Source organism: Corvus hawaiiensis, chromosome 10 (assembly GCF_020740725.1).
Source record: "Corvus hawaiiensis isolate bCorHaw1 chromosome 10, bCorHaw1.pri.cur, whole genome shotgun sequence".
NCBI lineage: Eukaryota > Metazoa > Chordata > Aves > Passeriformes > Corvidae > Corvus > Corvus hawaiiensis.
Genome location: NC_063222.1, coordinates 27,513,583 through 27,532,159, shown reverse-complemented (window position 1 = coordinate 27,532,159; position 18,577 = coordinate 27,513,583). Strand labels below are relative to the sequence as shown.

Genomic DNA, 18,577 nt, shown 5'->3' with positions numbered 1-18,577 from the left:
CCTGTCACCCGTGGGTGGGTGTCACTGTCACACACGGTTGGATGTCCCTGTCACCCGTGGGTGGGTGTCCTGTCACCCGTGGATGACTCTCCCTGTCGCCCACGGGTGGCTGTCCCCATCACCACTGCCACTCCCGTGCCCCCAGACCCGTGTGCCCTCTCTGGGCAGTGGCAGTGGGTGGCTGTCCCCTGTGTGGGGCACCTCTCTGGCTGGTGCTGGTGGCTGGAGCACGTCCCTGCCCCACGGCTGCTCAAACTCACCCCGCTCCACCCTCCTCCCAAACCCTTCCCTGCAGCCTGGTATTTTCCATCTCAAGGCTGCCTGACAACTTTAATGCTTAAATGGATGGGAGAGAAGCCGTCGTGCAGGAACGCTGTAATTTAGTTACTTGGGAAGTGCACAGTTTAAGACATTTAAAATGTATTATTTTAGCCTGGCTGCTTTGGCAAAATCCAATCAGAGTTTTGAGTGTGCTTATTTTTATTTCAGACTAACTCTACAAAACGCCTTCTGCAGAATGTGTTTGTTAAGAAATTAATTGTCTTTGAGGAAAGGAAAATGCTCTGGTGTGACTGGGTGTGAGCCCAGAGGTCACAGCCAGGGTGACAAGTCTCTGCTGTGGCTCAGGGACTCTCCTCTGTGCCTGGGGCCCGGCGTGTGCCCAACGCTGTGGTGAGGAGGGACATGCCATGGACCTGCCCCCACAGCTGCTGCTCCAGCAGAGCTTCCCTTGCTTTAGTGTTTGGAAAACACCCAGCAAGGCGGGCTCTGGTGGCGTTGGGTGGTGGGCGGATGTTGATGTAAGGTCAGTGGAGGGTCTGGATGTAAGGTCTGGGTCTGGGTCTGGATGGTGCGGAGGGGTAGATTTGGGTGCTGTGGCCTGTCCCGTGTCCCGGCCCTGTTCTTCAGGGTGTCCAGGCCATCCTTCCATCCCTCTGCAGGGGTCAGCATTTGACTGGAGCCTTGGAAGGGGTTTGCTCCTGAACAAACCCATTTTAGAAGTTCACAGGATCCCAGAATGGTTTGGGTTGGAAGGGACCCTAAAGCCCATCTCATTCCCCCCCTCCTGCTGCTTCCCAGGGAGCCGCTGCCCTGGCAATCCGAGACGTGCTCCTCGAGGATCCAAATGTATAAGAAATTCTCCTCAGAGGGAAGCTGGAGCAGGTTTCTCCTTGGTTTTGGTGACAAGATGCGGGATTGGTGTGAGAGTCTATGCAGGGCCCCCAGCAGCTTAAATCCAGCTGGATGGAGCACACGTGGAGAGCCTCGGGTGCGATAGATGGGATGGTGCCTGTGCACGGGGGAGGAGAGCGGGGCTGGGGCTGTTGGATCTTCTGAGGGAGCTCCTGAGATCACCAGGAGAACGTGCCCTCTAGGTAAACAAGCTGCTTTGGAGATATTTTGAGGATGAAGTCATAAAAATTTTATGGCATACCTATATTTTCCTTTTGGCATTGAATTTGCCATAAAAGCCGACACAGAAAAGCAGCTTCAGCTGTGCTGGCTGTGAAACTGCTGCAGCTGCTTCTTGGAGCCGTCAAATCAGCCCACAATGGGCTGGGTTGGAAGGGACCTTAAAGCCCATCCCCTTCCACCCCCTGCCGTGGGAAGGGACAGTTTTCACTATCCCAGGCTGCTCCAAGCCCTGTCCAACCTGGCAATTTCTGCCCGATATCCCATCTATCCCTGCCCTCTGGCAGTGGGAAGCCATTCCCTCTTATCCTGTCACTCCAGGCCCTTGTTCAGCAATACTTAAAATCTTTCAAAAAACGTATTTTCTCTGTCAAAAAGCAGAAGTCCAGCACAGTAATCAAAACATAAATTCCATTTTTTTTCCCAGTGGTTTCCCTACCTCAGGCTGCTTATTTTTATAATAATTCCTGCAAATTGCTGTTATCTGAATGTTGTTGCAAGGATAAATTGCCCCTCCAAAGTGAAGTCTCCCCTTCCTGGGCCATCCCTGCTGTGGGTGCTTCCAGATGCAGATGGGATGGAACTGCCCTGGGCTGTGCTGAGAGCCCAGAGTTATCCTGGGACTGCTCAGATTCCTTCCCCTTCCCCAGCCTCAGGATTGTGTCAGAACCAGCCTCTCTTGCCTGTGGAGAAAGCACCTATTTTCCAGTTCCAGCTTATTCACCCACTTCAGCTCAGTGACCAATACTTTCCAAGGTGGGTCAAGGGGTGGGGAAGGCAAACCCCTTGACAGGCTTTTACTGTTTTTATTTTGCCTCTTTGAGTGTGAGGTGGCACCGAAAGGAGGGAAAATGGCATTTGTAATGCTCAGCCCTGTGGGGTTTGTTGGCTGTGCCCTCTGCACACAGGCACGACTCAGATACTGACTCCAAAGCGTGGGATGTGCGGTCAGTGGGACAGGGGCAGGACGTGTCCCAGGCTGCTGGCTCTGTGTGCATCCCCCAGCAGCACCACGGGGCTGGGGACCGCCGTGGGATGATGGGGGGCTGCGGATCCCGCCGCGCACAGATGGGATGGAGCTCTCCCTGTTCCTCTTATTCCTGGAAATAACTTGACTCCATCAAGTTTTTTTGCACGGATAACGTAATTCCCTCAGACATTTGAAATCCCACACTTGAAAAGCCTGGCTGCAGGATGACAAAGAGTTTTTCTCTGGCTGCCGGGGTCGGACGGTGACGAAGCGCGGCGGGGGCTGCGCTGGGATGGGGCCCTCCAGCAGGAGTTGTTCCCCTGGGAACGCCGCTGCCAGCGCTGCCCCCGCTGCGGTGTCCCCACCTGGTGACCCAGCAGCTGCCACAGCTGTGGCCAAGGGGCTGCCTGGGCAGGTGTGCCCAGCTGGGCGATGGCTCCGTGTCCGGCCGGAGGGCTCAGGGTGGCCACAGGCCCGTGGCCGGCGCGGGCAGGGCCGAGCACCCGTCAGGGCTGCGCTGGGCCAGGCCCATCTCCTCTGCCTTATCTACATTTTAATGCGTCATCTGCAACTTTGTGGGGATGCAGCCAAGAAAAACGCTGGGGAATTTCAGCTGAGGCGACCACCTACGCAGCCGGTGGCCCTACGAGTACGGGAGAGGAGTTGGGAAGTGAGAAGGGAGCCAGGGAACGGGGGCTGGACGCCCTTCAGGCACCTGCTTGTGCCCTGTGCCATCCCTGCCTGGGCTGGCTGCCCCTCCTGCGGCCCAGCTGGGTTGCCACTGCCCAGGAGCCACCTCCTGCCTTCCCCAGCCCATCAGGACTGCCCTGTTTTGTCTCTGCAGTTATTCCAGGAGTAGCAGTTTTCTTTCCTATTTTGTATCACTGACCTAATCCTGAACATCACTGCTGTGTGCTGCAGGACCTGCATGGTGAGGACTGTGCACAGGGAGACACCTGGGACTGTGTCATGGACTGGAAGTGTGCTAGGCCAGGCTGGATGGGGCTTGGAGCAGCCTGGCATAGTGGAAGGTGTCCTGCCCATGGCAGGGGCAGAATGGGATAATCTTTAGGGTCCCTTCCAACCCAAACCGTTCTGGGGTTCTATGATCAATCTCCTCCTACCCTGACACAGCAGGGAAGCAGCGTTGCTCCAGGAGCACCTTCACTGCTGCCGAAGCACGTGGTCCAAATCAGACTCTCTTTTATTTCTGTAACAGGTAGGAGATCACAAAGCAGTTTGCCGAGCAGCAAACACGAGCACAGTCACACAGCGCAGGTGTCACATTGAATGCCAGAGCAAAGCGAAGGATGCACGTGCTCAAGCAAGGGAAGAAATCTGTGTTTTCAGCTTGCACAAGTCGGGCCACCTACGCTGGTCCAGCTGCTGCAGCTTGGCATGTTTATCTGTGCTTGTCATCAGTTGAGAATAGAGGTAAAAAATTCCTGAGAGTCGATGCTTTGCGTAAATACCTGAACTTCATCGGGAAGCACTTGGACAATGCTCTCAGGGAGGCACAGGGTGGGACTGCTGGGGTGCCTGTGCAGGGCCAGGAGCTGGTCTGGATGATCCTTGGGAGGCCCTTCCAGCTCAGGACGTTCTGTGATTCTGACTCTCTGTCTTTGCTGCAGGTTTATGGTCTGAACCTGTCTTGACTTCTGTCCCCACACGGAGCCTTTGCTGAGACATGCTGCCTTGGTCTGAGCACCAAAGGTCCCAGGGCCATGGGCTGCTGTGGGGACGAGGTGACGCTGTGGGGATGAGGTGACACTGTGGGCACGAGGTGACGCTGTGGGGATGAGGTGACACTGTGGGGACGAGGTGACACTGTGGGGATGAGGTGATGCTGTGAGGATGAAGTGACGCTCTGGGGATGAGGTGACGCTGTGGGGATGAGGTGACGCTGTGGGGATGAGGTGACGCTCTGGGGATGAGGTGATACTGTGGGCACATCTCAGCTGGGCCATCTCTCATGGATGGTAGGGAGCAGTTTGGGTTGTATTAGGGTGAAACAGGTTCCATTTAGAAACAGGGAGTATTTCTGAGGGACAAGCAGGAAGGTGGGTTGTGCCAGGGCAAGGAAAGCTGCTCAGCAGGGTTTGGTCAAACCCACCCTTTTTATTTCCATTAGTGAAGGTTTTAACCCCGTCCTCACTAAACCATTTCTCCCCAGCAGTGACCACTTTCTGTGGCATCCCCCCAAGCACTGGAGTGCTGTGATTTGTCCCTGCCCGAGGTGCTGCGGGTGTCCCAGGGCACTCAGACCCCCCTCACCCCGCATCCGTGCGGTGCAGAAGGGTTTGAAGTCCCTGAACCAGCCCAAAGCTGCGGCTCTGCTCGCTGCAATCACCGCGGCTGCGGGCGGTAATTTAGTGCGAACTGCTGTGCGTGCTGGGAAGCGTTTTGTTCCCAAAATGAGAGACAGAAAGCATTATTTGCCTCTCCTGCCACCCACGGCACTCAGAGACACCCTCCTGCCACCGGAGCCTGGCCCAGGGACAGCTCCTGGTTGCCCGAGCTGCGCTGGGCTCGCGGAGCCGAGGGAGACAAACGGAGCCCAGCCCTGGGAGCAGGAAACCACCCAAGTTAATGAAAGGCGAGAATTAGCACCTCCATCGGGCTCACCCTCGGCTCCCGGCGAGCCTGAGTCCCATGAATCGTGACAAATGGATGTGCTGGAGGTGTCAGGACGAGCTGAGAGCTTAGCATCTTCTGGGACGTGCAGGAGGCTCGTAAAAAACAGGGAGAGCAACTTTTTAACGCAGGCATGTAGTGATAGGGCACGGGGGAACAGTTTTAAGCAAAAAGAGGAGAGATTTAGATTAGATGTTAGGAAGAAATTCTTTACTCAGAGGGTGGTGAAGCCCTGGCAGGCTGTCCAGAGAAGCTGGAAGTGTCCAAGGCCAGGTTGGATGGGGCTTGGAGGAACCTGGGGTAGTGGCAGGTGTCCCTGCCCATGGGAGGGGGTGGGACTGGATGGGCTTTAATGTCCCTCCAACCCAAACCCTTCTGGGATTCAGGGATTCTGTTATTTTCCCCTGCAGGACGCAGGAATGGGGTTGGGGCCAAGGCCAAACCAGGTGTCACGGTCCCTACTCCACAGGTGGCAGGTGAGGGCCATCGGATGAGCTGCAGCGGGAGAGGGAGATGGGGAGGGTCTCTGCTTTCATCAGGATTTTGGTGTCTCTTGAAACAGCCTCTTTTTTTCAGGGAATAAATTACATATTTTATTCATTTTCTGCACAGAAAGGAGCGGTTCTGGAGCCCTGATGGGGATGTTTCTAAGCAACGTTGTTTTCCCACCACCAGTGTCAGGAGCAGTGACTTTTTTACTTTTTTTTTTTCATATTTTTGTAGCAATAAGACAAACTCTCTGCAGTTTATAACAGGAAACCCGTGCCATGATCTCCTCGGTTTGGCTGTGTCCCCCACCTCTGAGGGGGTGTGTGGGGGGTCCTCTGGGGGTCACCTACCCCGGGCTGCTGTGCTGGGACCATCCTCACGGGTTTGTATTTTGGTAGAGTTTGGCTGCCGTGGGCACAACCAGGGACAAAGGGCAATGAAACCAGGCTTGGAACAAGCCAAAAGCAGCTTTATCTGAATTCTGTGGAGCTCTCCCAAGCCTGGTGATTCTTCTGTGGGTGTGGACTCGAAAATGTTTTAGTCATTGTATGTGTTATTGCAGAGATTTTATTTAAAACTTCTGTTTTTCCATGGGGAAAAAAAAAAACCTCTCTCTCCTTGTCTGTCTCATTTCTGATAGACAGAGAGATGGATGGGTGAATAAAGAATGGATGGGGAGATGGATGGATGGATAGATGGATTAATAGATAGATAGGCAGATAGAAGGGTGGGTGGATGGATGGATGGATGGATTGACGGATGGATGGATGGATGGATAAATAAATAGAAAGATAGATGGCTGGATAGATGTATAGATAAACAGGCAGATGGATGGATACACAGGCAAATAGGATGGTTGTCCTGCTCCCTTCCAGCTGGGAATACTGGAAGAGAAGGTTTGGGCTGATTTAGGGGGGTGTTAATTGATGTGGCCAAACCCAAACTCTCCCTGGGCCAGAGAAGGGCAGAAGGGAAGCAAATCCCCACCTGGATAAATGGGATGGATTGTGCTGTAATTGTTTTGTCCCTGAAGGACAGAGGAGCCAGTCGTAGGTTAACGAGGTAATTAAGCAGCACAGGTGTCTCAGGCCATAAATCTCTGCCAGGGAAGGGGTGGGTGTTGGTGGTGTTTCTGTGGGGGGGTTTGTGCTGCTCTCCCAGCACCCTGTGATCCAGAGGTGTGTGGTAGTTTAATGGGGACGGTTTTCCTGCAGGGGGGACCTGCCCTTCCCCACTGCTGCCTGAAGGCAGAGGGGTTTGCCCTGTGCCTGGGCTGGCTGCTGGGGCTGCTCCCGGGTGCCTCAGCCCAGTGTTACAGAGCACTCACTGCCACTGATGGGCTCTCACCCATACCCCTGCTGCAGGATTAATTACAACTGGACAATTACTATTGCTTTCTGCTCCGTGCCACAGCAGACAGCCCCATTCTTGCCATGTAGCACCCTTTGTGGGGATGTTTTACCCCACTTTTTCCCCTTTGCTTTATTTGAGCAGCCTCTTGGCTCAGACCCCGGGCCCAGCAGTGCCGGTGTCCCACCGCAGGGCTCTGCTGGGCACGTGGCCTCAGCACTGGGTGGTCACAGAAACATTGCCACATTGGGCTTTTTCTCCTAAATCCTCTCTTTGTCTCTGTCTGCCAGAACTGAGCCTCATCCTCCCCATGGCTTGCTGCTCTCCAGTCCTCCTCTCCTTTCTCCTGGCTCCCCAGGATCCCTGTGCCTGCTTCCCTGGGAGCTCTCTGCTCTGGGCTCATCCCACATCTGTATGTACATATATAAATTACACATTCCTTTAGCTCTCCTTCAGTTCTGCCTGCACAGTCAGCCCTCACCCTTCCCAGGGAATAATTCAACTCCAAATTCCCATAAAACCCATGCAGGAGGCATGGGGTGAGGGAAGAGGCAAAAGGAGGACTGGGAATTTTCCATGTCTTCCACGAGCCTCACTGCTGCCCTGTGTTGAAGGAAGTTTAGGCTGGGACTAAGCTGGGCACTGCTGGTTTAAGGCAGGATTCTGAGCAGCATCCACTTCCCAGGAGCAAGGGAGGGTGAAACCCAATCCCAGGGGATTTTTCCTTGTAATGTGGCCCCGTGGGAAGATAAGACTGTGTGTAATGTTAACTTTAGTTAAAAGAGTCTTGAAAACCTGTGATATTTCCCCCCTTCTTTTTGCTGTCAGGTTTTATCCCAGATGTACTGCTGCAGGATGTGTTAGTCCTCCCTTTCCCTTTGTGTCACTTTTTGACATCCTGGTGTTGAACCATGGGGTTCTTGAAGCCAAAAATTGTCACCTTGACCTTTTGTGTGCATGTTGGGCCCTGGTGCTTTCCTTGGACACAGACGGGGCTCTCCTTACCCAGCACGCCCACCTGAATGCATCTGTTCTGTTTTCCTTGTTCTGCCCATCATCTGCTTGCAGTTAAGAGACTAACCAGCAAAATGATGGGTTTTCCCCCAGATTTGAGGAGCTGGAGGCTTTTGCAGCCCTGAGTGTGTCCTCAGGGCTGGATCTGCTGCCTCCCTGTCCTGCACCGAGTGGTGTCAGCCCCTGAGCCCATTACATTTAATAAAACAATTAACTCGGGCTTATTCAGCTCTGCAGCAGAACTGAAGTGTCTCTTCTGAGCAGCATTTCCTCTATGTGTGAAGGACTCGGTGCTGTGGTGGGTTTGGGTTGTGGTTTTCCTCTGAGCAGCCAGGGTGGGCTGTGGGGAGCCAGGTGTGGTCCCCAACCGGGCTGAGCTGCTGATAAGGAGCTGTGTTATCTGCTAGAAACGAGGAAAATGGGAATGAGTCACGGGGGCAGGGAGAATCAGAGCCTTTGAGCCCCAGGGATGTGATACCTGCTGCCCAGGCAGGGGCTTTCCCCTTGGCTGCAGGCTGGGAAGGGCTGGCAGCAGCTGAGCAAAGTTTTCCAGGTCTCTGTGCTGCTGGAGCGGCCCCTGCAGCCGCGGAGCTGGTGCCCAGCTGGGACACTGCCCACCAGGCCAAAACCTGAGCTCATCCCAGGGAAAATCCCTGCAAGCACTGGGCACGGAGGCTCTGAGCCTGCGGGTGATGGAGGAGGATGAGGAAGGAGCGGGCACAGATGTGGCAGGAGAAGCACGGCTGTGACTCTCGTTGCAGACCTGCTGTGTGGCGGGGGGGTGGCCAGCCCTGTGGCTGCACCATCCAGAGGGTCCTGTCCGGCAGGAGAGTGCCATCCATTCCCGCTGTCCGTGGGCTGTGCTGACACCTCCTTCCCAGCCTTTTCCCTGCCGCTGGCACGTGTGTCTGGCTGGATCTGGCGGCAGCTCCCGGGGATGCTGCCCCGGCACCCCGGAGAGCTCCTGCCCCACGCCCGCAGGATCCCTCGGGAATGACGTGCCGCGCTTGGAAAAGCCTAGTCAAGGGAAATGTCAGCGCTGCCCGACGCTGTTGTGGTGGCTCGGGGTATTTTTAACAGCGTGCCAGGGCCCCAGGCTGTGCTTGCCGTGATTCACAGCCTCGCTCCGCGCTCGCCAATCTGGCACAGCCGCTGGTGCTGCGGGGACGTGGTGCCGGCCCCGGCTCCTGCTGTGCAGGGAAAATGTCACCCTTGGATCCTGCCAGCGAGGCAGAGCCGAGCTAAACCCACCTGCAGAGCTGGGCTCTGGGCGGGGCTGAAGTCCCCTCGGCTTTCGCTGTCCCCTGTTCGGTGCCGGGCACCAGGACAGGAGAGCACGGACGCTGCACTCACCTGTCCCAAGGCTGCTCCCTGGGGAAGGAGACTGCAAAGATTTGCAGTTAAGCTGAAAATTCATCTTAGAGCTACAAACAGCAGAAAGGCCGGGGTGTCTCTTCTCTCCACGAAGTAAACCAGTGCCCTGTGGCTCTGTGTGCTGAGGGGGCTGTGACTGTCCTGCCTTGGAGGTTTGTGTGAGCTGGGTCACCTCAGCGAGGTTTGTACAGCTCCACTGTGTGCACTGAGAGGGGCTGCCCCATTGTCTGCCCCAAAACCTCTCCTTCCTGCCCCTTTCCCCACCCCATCCCATCCCCTGTGAGGCCTCTCCAGTGGCCAGGCTGTGCTGTAGCCCAGCTTTGGGAACACACCAGCATGATGCTGTTTGGCTTTGGACTCTGCCTTTGAAAGAACCCAGAGCTGAGGTGTTGAACACCTTCAGGCCTTGATTGTGGTGCAACTGTGGGGAAAAGGGCAAGGAAAAGGAGGCAGTTCCAGACTGGGAGGCAGGAGCTGTGCGAAGGGGACCAGGGTGGCTGTGGGGATGGGGCACAGCAGCGGATAAACTCTGGGTGCTCTCTGGGTGCTGTGGGTTGGGCAGTGATTTGTGGGAGCAGAATCATTGCTCCACGTCTGCAGCGCATAGGGGACTCCCAGCAGGAGAAGCATGATTGCTGTGCTGATGAAAAACCAGGAAAGGAGGCATCAGAGCTGACTTTTAATCAGCTGCTTTGGCCGGGCAAAGCGATCCTCAGAGACCGGAGGCTCCTGCTTGGTCCTCTCTGATGGCTGCTCCACCCCTTGGCTGCACTGGCTTCCAACTGGAATTTTCCTTCTGGAAGAGTGATTCAATAGCAGCAGGATAACCCCGGGAGCAGTGGCAGTGCCGGGTGTTTGGGAGGCAGAGCTGGGGCTCAGGGATGGAATGATACCCTTGGGACCTGAACAGCAGCAAAGGGCTCTGCTGGCCTGGTTCTGGGTGTCAGGGACACTACTGGGGGATGCTCGGGGCTGGCTGAGGATGGGGACCCATCTCCCACCCTGGTGTTGGCAAGTGCTGAGCAGAGACCGGTGACCAGGGCAGCAGGCATGTGCACAGGCTGATAATTGCTGTCCAAAAATCAGTCATGGAATGGTTTGGGTTGGAAGGGAGACTCAACACCATCCAATTCCATCCCCTGCCATGGGCAGGGACACCTTCCACTGTCCTAGGCTGCTCCCAGCCCCAATGTCCAGCCTGGCCTTGGGCACTGCCAGGGATCCAGGGGCAGCCCCAGCTGCTCTGGGCACCCTGTGCCAGGGCCTGCCCACCCTGAGGAATTCCTTCCCAATATCCCACCCATCCCTGCCCTCTGGCACTGGGAAGCCATTCCCCCTTGTCCCAGGTCCCTCTCCCTTTAGCCCAGAACCTTCTCTCCTCCAGGTGAACACCCCGAGCTGCCTGGCACAGGCACTCCAGCAGTTTTTCCAGGAGGATGCTCAGCCGTGCATGGCCAGAGCAGGTGCTCCCAACGAACTGGGATGTGCTCCCAACGAACTGGGATGTGCTCCCAATGAACTGGGATTTGCTCCCATCACTGTTCCCAACACCTTCTAAGCCCCACTCCCAGCACAGCCATGCTCAGGGATCTGTGGGGCTGCTGCCAGTTCAGCTGCAGGGACGGAGCTGGTTCATTGTCTCAGAGCCCGGAATTAGTGCAGTGGAAGCTCAAAGAGCTTTTACTGCCCCGTTACTTAGAGACAGCCCATTGATTTCACTTGGCAATTGTGCAGCTGCAGGCACGTGTCTGTGTGTCTGTCTGTGTGTGTCTGATACATCTCCGTATGCATCCACCTGGGCGCTGCAAAATCGCTGCAAATGTGGATTATACCCAACTATTTCCTTGGTGGGTTTTTGTATTTTTGTGGGGTTTTTGTTGGTTTGTTTCTTCTGTTCTGGGAGGCAGAGGAGAAGCAGGTCTTGAGTGACAAATTCCAGACAAATTCCTGCTCTGCTGGAGGAAGCAGTGCTGGGCTCAGGGAGCTCTTACACAGCCCGAGGTCCGTGCTGGGGCCCAGGCACCCCAGAGTGACCAGCTCACAGCTGGTGTGGTGGCTCCCCGTGCTGCTGTGGCCTCGGTGCTCTCCTGTTCCTGTGTGGCCGAGGGCGGTTCCCAGAGATGGGAGCACACCTGGGGATGTCTCCAGGCTGGTCCGTGGCTTCAGGAATTCTCCTGCCCAGTGGCCTCCCAGCTCCCCGTGCAGGAGGGATCTTGCCCTGCAGGGATTTGGCATTTCCAGCATCGGCTCCCACCGTCAGTGTTCCAAATATCCAGGTCAGGTGTGTGCTGAGCAAATGGCAGAGCTCTGGAAATCCAAACACAACATTTCTGCCCGGATTTGTTGGCTGAGCAGACTCTTCACAGAGCTGGGTATTGCTCCCTGGAGCAAATCCCGATGTGTTTTACCCCAAAAAACCTCTGGAGTGGGGAGGCACCAGCCCTGGTGTGGCTTTGTGGCACAGGGGAGCTGTGGGGAAGGACAGGACAGTCATTGGGGTCTGGGCTCAGACCCCACTGCCGGAGTGGTGAATCCTACAAATGCGGGGAAGCTCCACAGGGATTCACTCACTGTGTGTCCATACATGTACATTTATATAGGTCTTTATAGAAAAGGGTGTTTGGAGGGGATCTGTACTTGCATGCAGATAGTGGCAATACGTGTGTGTGATTAAAAAGGGGTGTACACAAAGGGTATGTGCATGAATATACCGATTTAAAGGGGGCTGTGTGTGTGTTTATGTGTAAAGGATGTGCACATAGCTAAGGGGTGTGTATAAAGAATATATATGTGCAGATCTATCTATAAAGGGTGTATGTGTAGATATATATTTATATTTATGTGGAGAGAGGAGTTCATGGCTGAGCTGTGCCCACAGAGCCAGACTTTGAAAAGCAAAGAACAATGAGAAATAGGATTTAAAACCCCCTCTCCTATAAAATAATTGGAATCTGTGTGGGAATGAACAGCAGCACTTGACTCCAAGGAGCATTACAGGGTGGGTGGGCTGTGTCCAGAAGGAATTCGGAGATCCCAGTCCCAAGGATCTGGAATTGTGGAATTCCTGCCCACCGTGCTGCAAGTCTGGGGCTTTGCCTTTGAACCTCCCAGGGGTTCCAGTGGTGCTGGGGAGGATGGGCATCGTTTGTGCAGTTCTGGGCATGGATGGGTTTGGTGGGCAGGGTCCAGCTGTGCTTGCTCTCAAAAGACTGGGAAGAAATAAAAAGGGAGGAAAAATAGAAAAGGAATAAAGAAGAAAAAATAGAACAGAAAAAAAAAACGAGGTCAGTGCCTGCCCCAGCTGTGCTGTGAGCCTGGGGGCTCGTGGCGCTGGAGATGCAGCTGCAGCTTTTCAAACAGACCTGCAGGTCAAGTTCCTGTGCCTCCCAACATCTTAAATTCCCATTAGCAGCACTAAATTTTGGGTGCAGCAGTGCATTAAGGGGTTCTGGAGGGGTGGGAGGATGGGCACTCCTGCCCCAAGGTCTGGCTGGTGCTGGGCTGGTCCTCCTGCCCCTCCCAGGGATGCTCCAGTGGGAAATTGTGCCAGAGGAATGAACACCTGAAACAGCCAGGGAATCCAGTGTGGAAAAATGGGACGAGCTGAAAGCACAGGGCACAACCTGGGGTGTTTTGTCCAACCCCTTCCCTGACCCTGCCCCGGGGCCAGCAGGGCTTTTTCTTCTGTTTTATTTTATTTGGCTTCAAATAACTCACCAGGAGCTGCAAAGAGCTCAGGGACTGTTTGAGGTGCTCTGCAGCAGAAGGCAGACGGGTGGTCAGTAATTTATACCTTGATCCTGCCCCGTGGCAGGGGGTGGAACGGGATGAGCTGCGAGGTCCTTCCCACCCAAACCGCTCTGGGATTCTGTGGAAGTGCGGGGAATGTTTGTGCCTGATTTGTGGGACCCCAGATGGTGTTGGATGTGAGGTACAGCTGAGTGTATCTGGGTTTATTCCCAGCCCTGAGCACTCAGGGAGGAGGATGGCAGCACATCCCCCCTTGCCCAGCGTGGGTGCTCAGATCCCACTGTGGGGGATCTGCCCCTTTGGGAGGAAAACACAGGATCTGGACAAAAGCAGTGGCTTGTCTTCCCCAGCTGCTGTCTTCCCATGGGGTTGATCTCTGTGTCCCTTGAGGGCTGAACTGTATTTTCTAATTATTTTCTTTTCCTTCCAGAAACCTCGGAAAGTCCGGGCTGAGAGTGTCGTGCCTCGGGTTGGGTGAGTACCTCTGGCCTCTTCCGCAGCCCAGCACTCCCGGGGAGCTGTGTGAGGGTTTGGGGTGTGAAACCCTCTGCTGTGCCCGCTCCCTGTGAGGGGCAGCCTGCGGGGATCCCGTGTGGGTGTCCCCAGGAGCCCCGAGTGCCGGCTGGGGCTCAGAGATGTGCCCGGGCTGGGGCAGAGCTCCGCTTTGTTTCATCCGCCCTGTGCCTCGTTATCCCCGCTCCACGCCGACTCCAGCACCACAGAATGCCTTAGGAATGCCTTACCAATATTTCATCCCCTCCGTGTTTTCTCTCTCAGGAGGGGCAGCTGCGGGCACTGCTCAGCTCGTGTGAGCTCCATGGAGAGCTCCTGCTGGCTTTGCTCAGGCCAGAAACGCCCTGATGGGGCTCTGTGCCTGAAATACAGAGATCTGTGTTTTGTCCCCAGTGCTGTGGGGAGGAGGAGGCTGTTTGCTCACTGTGAGCTCCTTCCCACAGTGCCAGGCTGAGCATCAGGAGCGTGGAGCCCCCAGGATGTGCAGGAACCCCCCCAGGGATGGATGCTCTGGGCTGCCAGAGCCTCTCCAGCCCCGTTCCTTGTTCCTGGGAGGTCAGAGGTGCTGCCACAGGGAGGTGGAGGCTCCACTTTAGGTTGCTTGAAGAACCACTGAGAAAGGCATCAGCAAACCCAGGTTTAATACAAATTTATAAAATCATAGAGTTTGATGGCAGAGTTTACTTCATTGCTACACAGACAGAGCACTTGAGGGAAAATCAGGTTAAAATCAGTGTGCAGTGATTTGAGGGGATGCTGGCACACAGAAGGGTGGGGATGCAGAGGGGGAAGGAGACCCTCCTGTTGAGTCCTGGGGTTCAGAGCAGCCCCGGTGCCAAACTCAGCCTCAGACGGGATCAGTGCTTTAGGTCTGAAGGATTTAGCAATGCCTGATCAACACAACAATAGCGGGGCTTAATCAGTTGATTAATTTAACATTTATAAAGTGACTCAATAGGATTTGCTATAAGCACAACAGTAGCTTAATTATGAATCTAAGCTAATTATGAATCTGAGATGGCAACATTCATGCTACACTTACTCAGAGTATTTAAATCAATTAATGTACACACAGATCCAAGGAGCCTGTACCAAGCCATAAACCTGTGAAGCACTTCAGGGAAACACTGCTGTCTGTAGACTCACAACCTATGGCATGCTTGGCTTTAGTCATCAGGAGATTTCCATCCTGGATGCAATTTGGCTTGGTAGTTACTGGAATTTTCCCTGAGAATCCCAATAATAATATTATTTAACAATTACATTATTATTAGGTCAGAGCAACCTGGTCTAGTGGGAAGTGGCCCTGTCCAAGCCGGGGCTGGAATGGGATGAGCTTTGAGGTCCTTCCAACCCAAACCATTCCATGGTTCTGTGATTATTCTGCTCAGGCTGTTCAGACAGAAAAATAAGGTCTTGGTGCTGTTTGTTGGAAAACAGGAGCACAAATTCTGAGAGCAGAGGGGGTTTGGGATAAGTTTGGGAGGGTTACCTGCCCAGGTGCCATTGGTGAGGGCTGAGCATTCCCAGGGTCCGAGGTGGGCGAGGAGGTGCCGCTGCCTTGGAGCAGGTGAGGACTTGAGCTCTGCCTGATCCTTCCAGCGCTATCCCAGCCAGGGCTGGCTGCTCACAGGGCAGGTGTCAGCCCATTTTTCCAACATTCTCTGGGATTTGATTTTAAACTGGAGGGAATTGTGAAAGTCACCCTGTACCACAAGTCGGAGAAACAAGGCCCCTTCTGCCAAGAGCTCTTCTGGTTAAAATAGCCCCAGCCTTGGAAAGGACTTGTCTTGTCTGTGCAGAGGTTTTATTTATCAGCCTCACAGCTTCCCCAAGTGCTGCTCTGTTGTGGTGGAGGAGAAAAGCCGCGGGAAGGAAGTAGCAGCAGGAAAAGATAAAAACAATTTTGCAGAGCTTTCCGTTGATTTCAAGCGGGTGGAACTGCAGCAGCATCTAAATATACTGAGCCTTTGTGAGTGCAGCTGTGCAGGGAACAGGGGGGCTGGGGAGGCTGCTGGGCACCTCCTCCTGCTCCAGCACAGCGAGCCCTGCAGCCCCTGCCCTGTGGGCAGGAATCAGGGAGAGGGGAGCTGGAACGCCTGAAACCCAGAAATTCCCTGGGATATGCAGGTATTTCTCCTGCAACACAGCACCTTTTGTTTTGGGTTGGAAGGGCCTTAAAGCCCGTCCTGCTCTCTTCCCTTCCACTGTCCCAGGCTGCTCCAAGCCCCATCCAGCCTGGCCTTGGGCACTGCCAGGGATCCAGGGGCAGCCACAGCTGCTCTGGGCACCCTGTGCCAGGGCCTGCCCACCCTCACAGGGAGTAACTTCTCCCCAATATCTGATCTGAATCTCCTCTCTTTCAGTTTAAAACCATCCCCCTTGTCCCACCGTTCCCTCTGCAGATCCATCAGGTGTCTGTTCCGAGTGCTGCTGTATCTGACTTTCCTAAGTGGCTTCTCTCTTGCAGTTCCGCAAAAGATAAATGTGTTTCCTGGTGTTCTCTGCAGCATGAAAATCTAATTTAGGGCTCACTAAAGTTTCTGAAGGCTCAGCAGTCTTCCTCAAAAGCCTGGCAAAATCTCAGCAAGGTGGGAGTGTGCTTCATCCTGCAGGATGAAAAGAGGGAGGAGAATGGGAAGTGGGGCAGAAATCAAAGGTGGGCAGGGCTGAGGCAGCGGGGACCCTTCAGTGACGTCCTGCTCCTCCCGGCTCACGTGTGAGTGAACTCCTCTGCTGGGTCCTGCTTGTGCTGCCAGAGGTGCTGGCAGTGTTTTTCCCAGGCAGGGATATCTGGGAAGGGCCCCAAGCCCCTCGGAGCAGTGGCTGAGCATCATTCCTGGGTTACTGGAGCTCCCATGGAGCTGGGACCCAGCTCCTGCAGTATCCAAGTGTCCTGCTCCTGCCTGGGCTGAGCTTTCAGCTCCTCCTTTGGGTGAGTTTCCTCCAGGTGAGCCTTTAACTGAGGATCTGCACAGCCTGGCCCTGGGGATGGTGTGAGGCTCTCTCCTTGATGCTGGATCCAAAATGTGCTTGTGGTCCCAGGGAAAAACAAGGTCACGCTTTTACGTGTTTAGTTGAGGGCGGATCCTGCCTGTGGGTTCCCGTTGATTTTGGGAGAATGCTGAGGCTGTCTCCACTGAGGTGATGGGCCCTGACTGCAAGGAAATGAGCAGGACAAAGCCATGTACAAAAGCTCACAGCTGGCTATAGAAATTGGTGTTCTGTGAGCCCTGAGGAGTCGGGTGCTGTTCTTGCCCTTTGCTCTGGGGATGAGATTTGCGCAGCCCTGGCTCCCTCTGTGCTCAGCACCAGCCCCACGTGCCAGAGCTCCGTGTGGCACCGTCCCTGCCAGGAGCAGGACGGGCATCCCACAGGCCTGGCAGCAGCAGCAGAGGCTGTGGGGCTCAGCCAGGAGCCCTTTGCTCCTGCAGAGGTGACATTCCTGCTGGCAGTGGCACTGTCCAGGGGTGGGGTTTGCTTTGGCACTGAGCATCACACCCTGCTGGGCTCAGAGTGTGAGGGAAATGGAGACAAACCTGGGCTTAAGGCAGGAATTCCCATTAAAGGTGAGGATATCCAGTTGGAAAACTGTTTTTCAAGGCAAAAGGGAGCAAGGTGATGGGTAAGGGGCAGGAGTGGGATGTGTGTCTGCCCCTGAGTCCCGGGGCTGGGGATGCCTTTGTAAACCATGAGCTGGGATATGTGAGAGAGAGAGACAGGGACTTGGAATGGGGAAAAGGAGCAATTTGAAAAACACATCTCTCTCTCCAGTATATTTTTCTTCCCCAGTGCGTGTGTTGGCTGAGGCTGTGAATCATCCTTGGCTGTTGTTTGAAATGCCAAATGTGCCTTGTGCTTCCTTTGCCTTTTTTTTTTTGATTTCCAAGGGGAGTGGAAGCAGCCTGTGCCATGCTGGGCCTCTGCCTTGGCTGTGGGCGCCTTCCCTGCCCCTGACTCCTGAACCAGAGCCCCTCCCTTCCCCAGCCACACCCGATGCTTTAGAGCTCACCTTGCTGAGCCAAAACTCACATCCCTGCCTGGTTTTTGTGATGATCATGGAAAAAAACCCCCAAGGATTCCCCACCCATGTGCTCCTGCTGATGCTCCTGTCCCCAGCCGGGGTCTGGGAGCACAGAATGGACACACGGGGACCTCAGGCAGGGCCATCCAGTACCACAGATATTTATTCCTTGCATTTAAAGGGCTTTAAGGTGCTTGTTATTCTCACTCGAGCCATCGTGAGCTCTCGGGCCGCTCTCCCTGTGCCCAAAGCCCTGAGCACGCTGTCACTCAGTGCGACGTGGGTTGTGCCAGAAGGTCAATTCCTGAGAGGATGTGAGCTCTGTGGGGAGGGTAAACAATTCCCTTCCTTCTCACCTGTGCACCTGTGTGCTGCTCATGCAAAAGAAAAAAAAATCCCCTTGAGATAAACAGTCTCAACCCATTTTTTGGTAGAAACACGTTTTAATGTACTCCTGGAAAAATAACACCTCCGAAGCTTTAACATGGCAATCAGGCTTCGTCTGGTTACTTTTTTATCTGCATGAAGAAGCTTAAAGATAAAATGAAAACAGGCTTCAGTTTTATCTTTGTTGTGCAGGACCAGAGCATTCGAACTCCAATAATAAGAGAAAATACCTCCCCTGAGGTCTGCAGCCAGCAAGGTGTAGCAGGGATGGCTCCTGCCCCATTATTATTGTCCTTATAGAGCTGAAGAAAATATAAAATTAGCTGGAAAATGTGTGCTCTTTGCTCATTTATTTAATTTCCATTTCATCTCTGATCTGTGGCAAACTTGGCTTTCCCAGCTCGGGTTGTTCTGCAGGAAATCAGGAGTTGCAGTTTGAACTCACACTTCGTGCATCTTTAAATAGCTTTATTTGCACTCAGAGAAACCTGATGTATTAAAAAATTCAGACTGACCTTTTTTTGAGGGAAAGAGAGCAAGATTCCCCTGCCAGAGATGATGACTGTGGCTGTGCTCTGAGCAGGGCTGATCAAAGCTGCCTGAGCGTGAGCAGCAGGCACTGCCCGGCCTCTGCCTCTGCTGGGGGTTCGTGTCCCAGC

General features: G+C 54.4%; 1 protein-coding gene across 4 annotated transcripts in view; it reads left to right on the top strand.

Moving 5' to 3' along the window:
* Positions 1-18,577, top strand: part of KCNAB1 (potassium voltage-gated channel subfamily A regulatory beta subunit 1) — a 60,792-nt gene that overhangs the window by 23,710 nt on the left and 18,505 nt on the right. For all 4 annotated transcript variants that reach the window (XM_048314345.1, XM_048314346.1, XM_048314347.1 and 1 more), the window contains exon 2: positions 13,425-13,468. In XM_048314345.1, the coding sequence (XP_048170302.1) occupies positions 13,425-13,468 (44 nt within the window). The remainder of the gene's footprint in view (positions 1-13,424; positions 13,469-18,577) is intronic.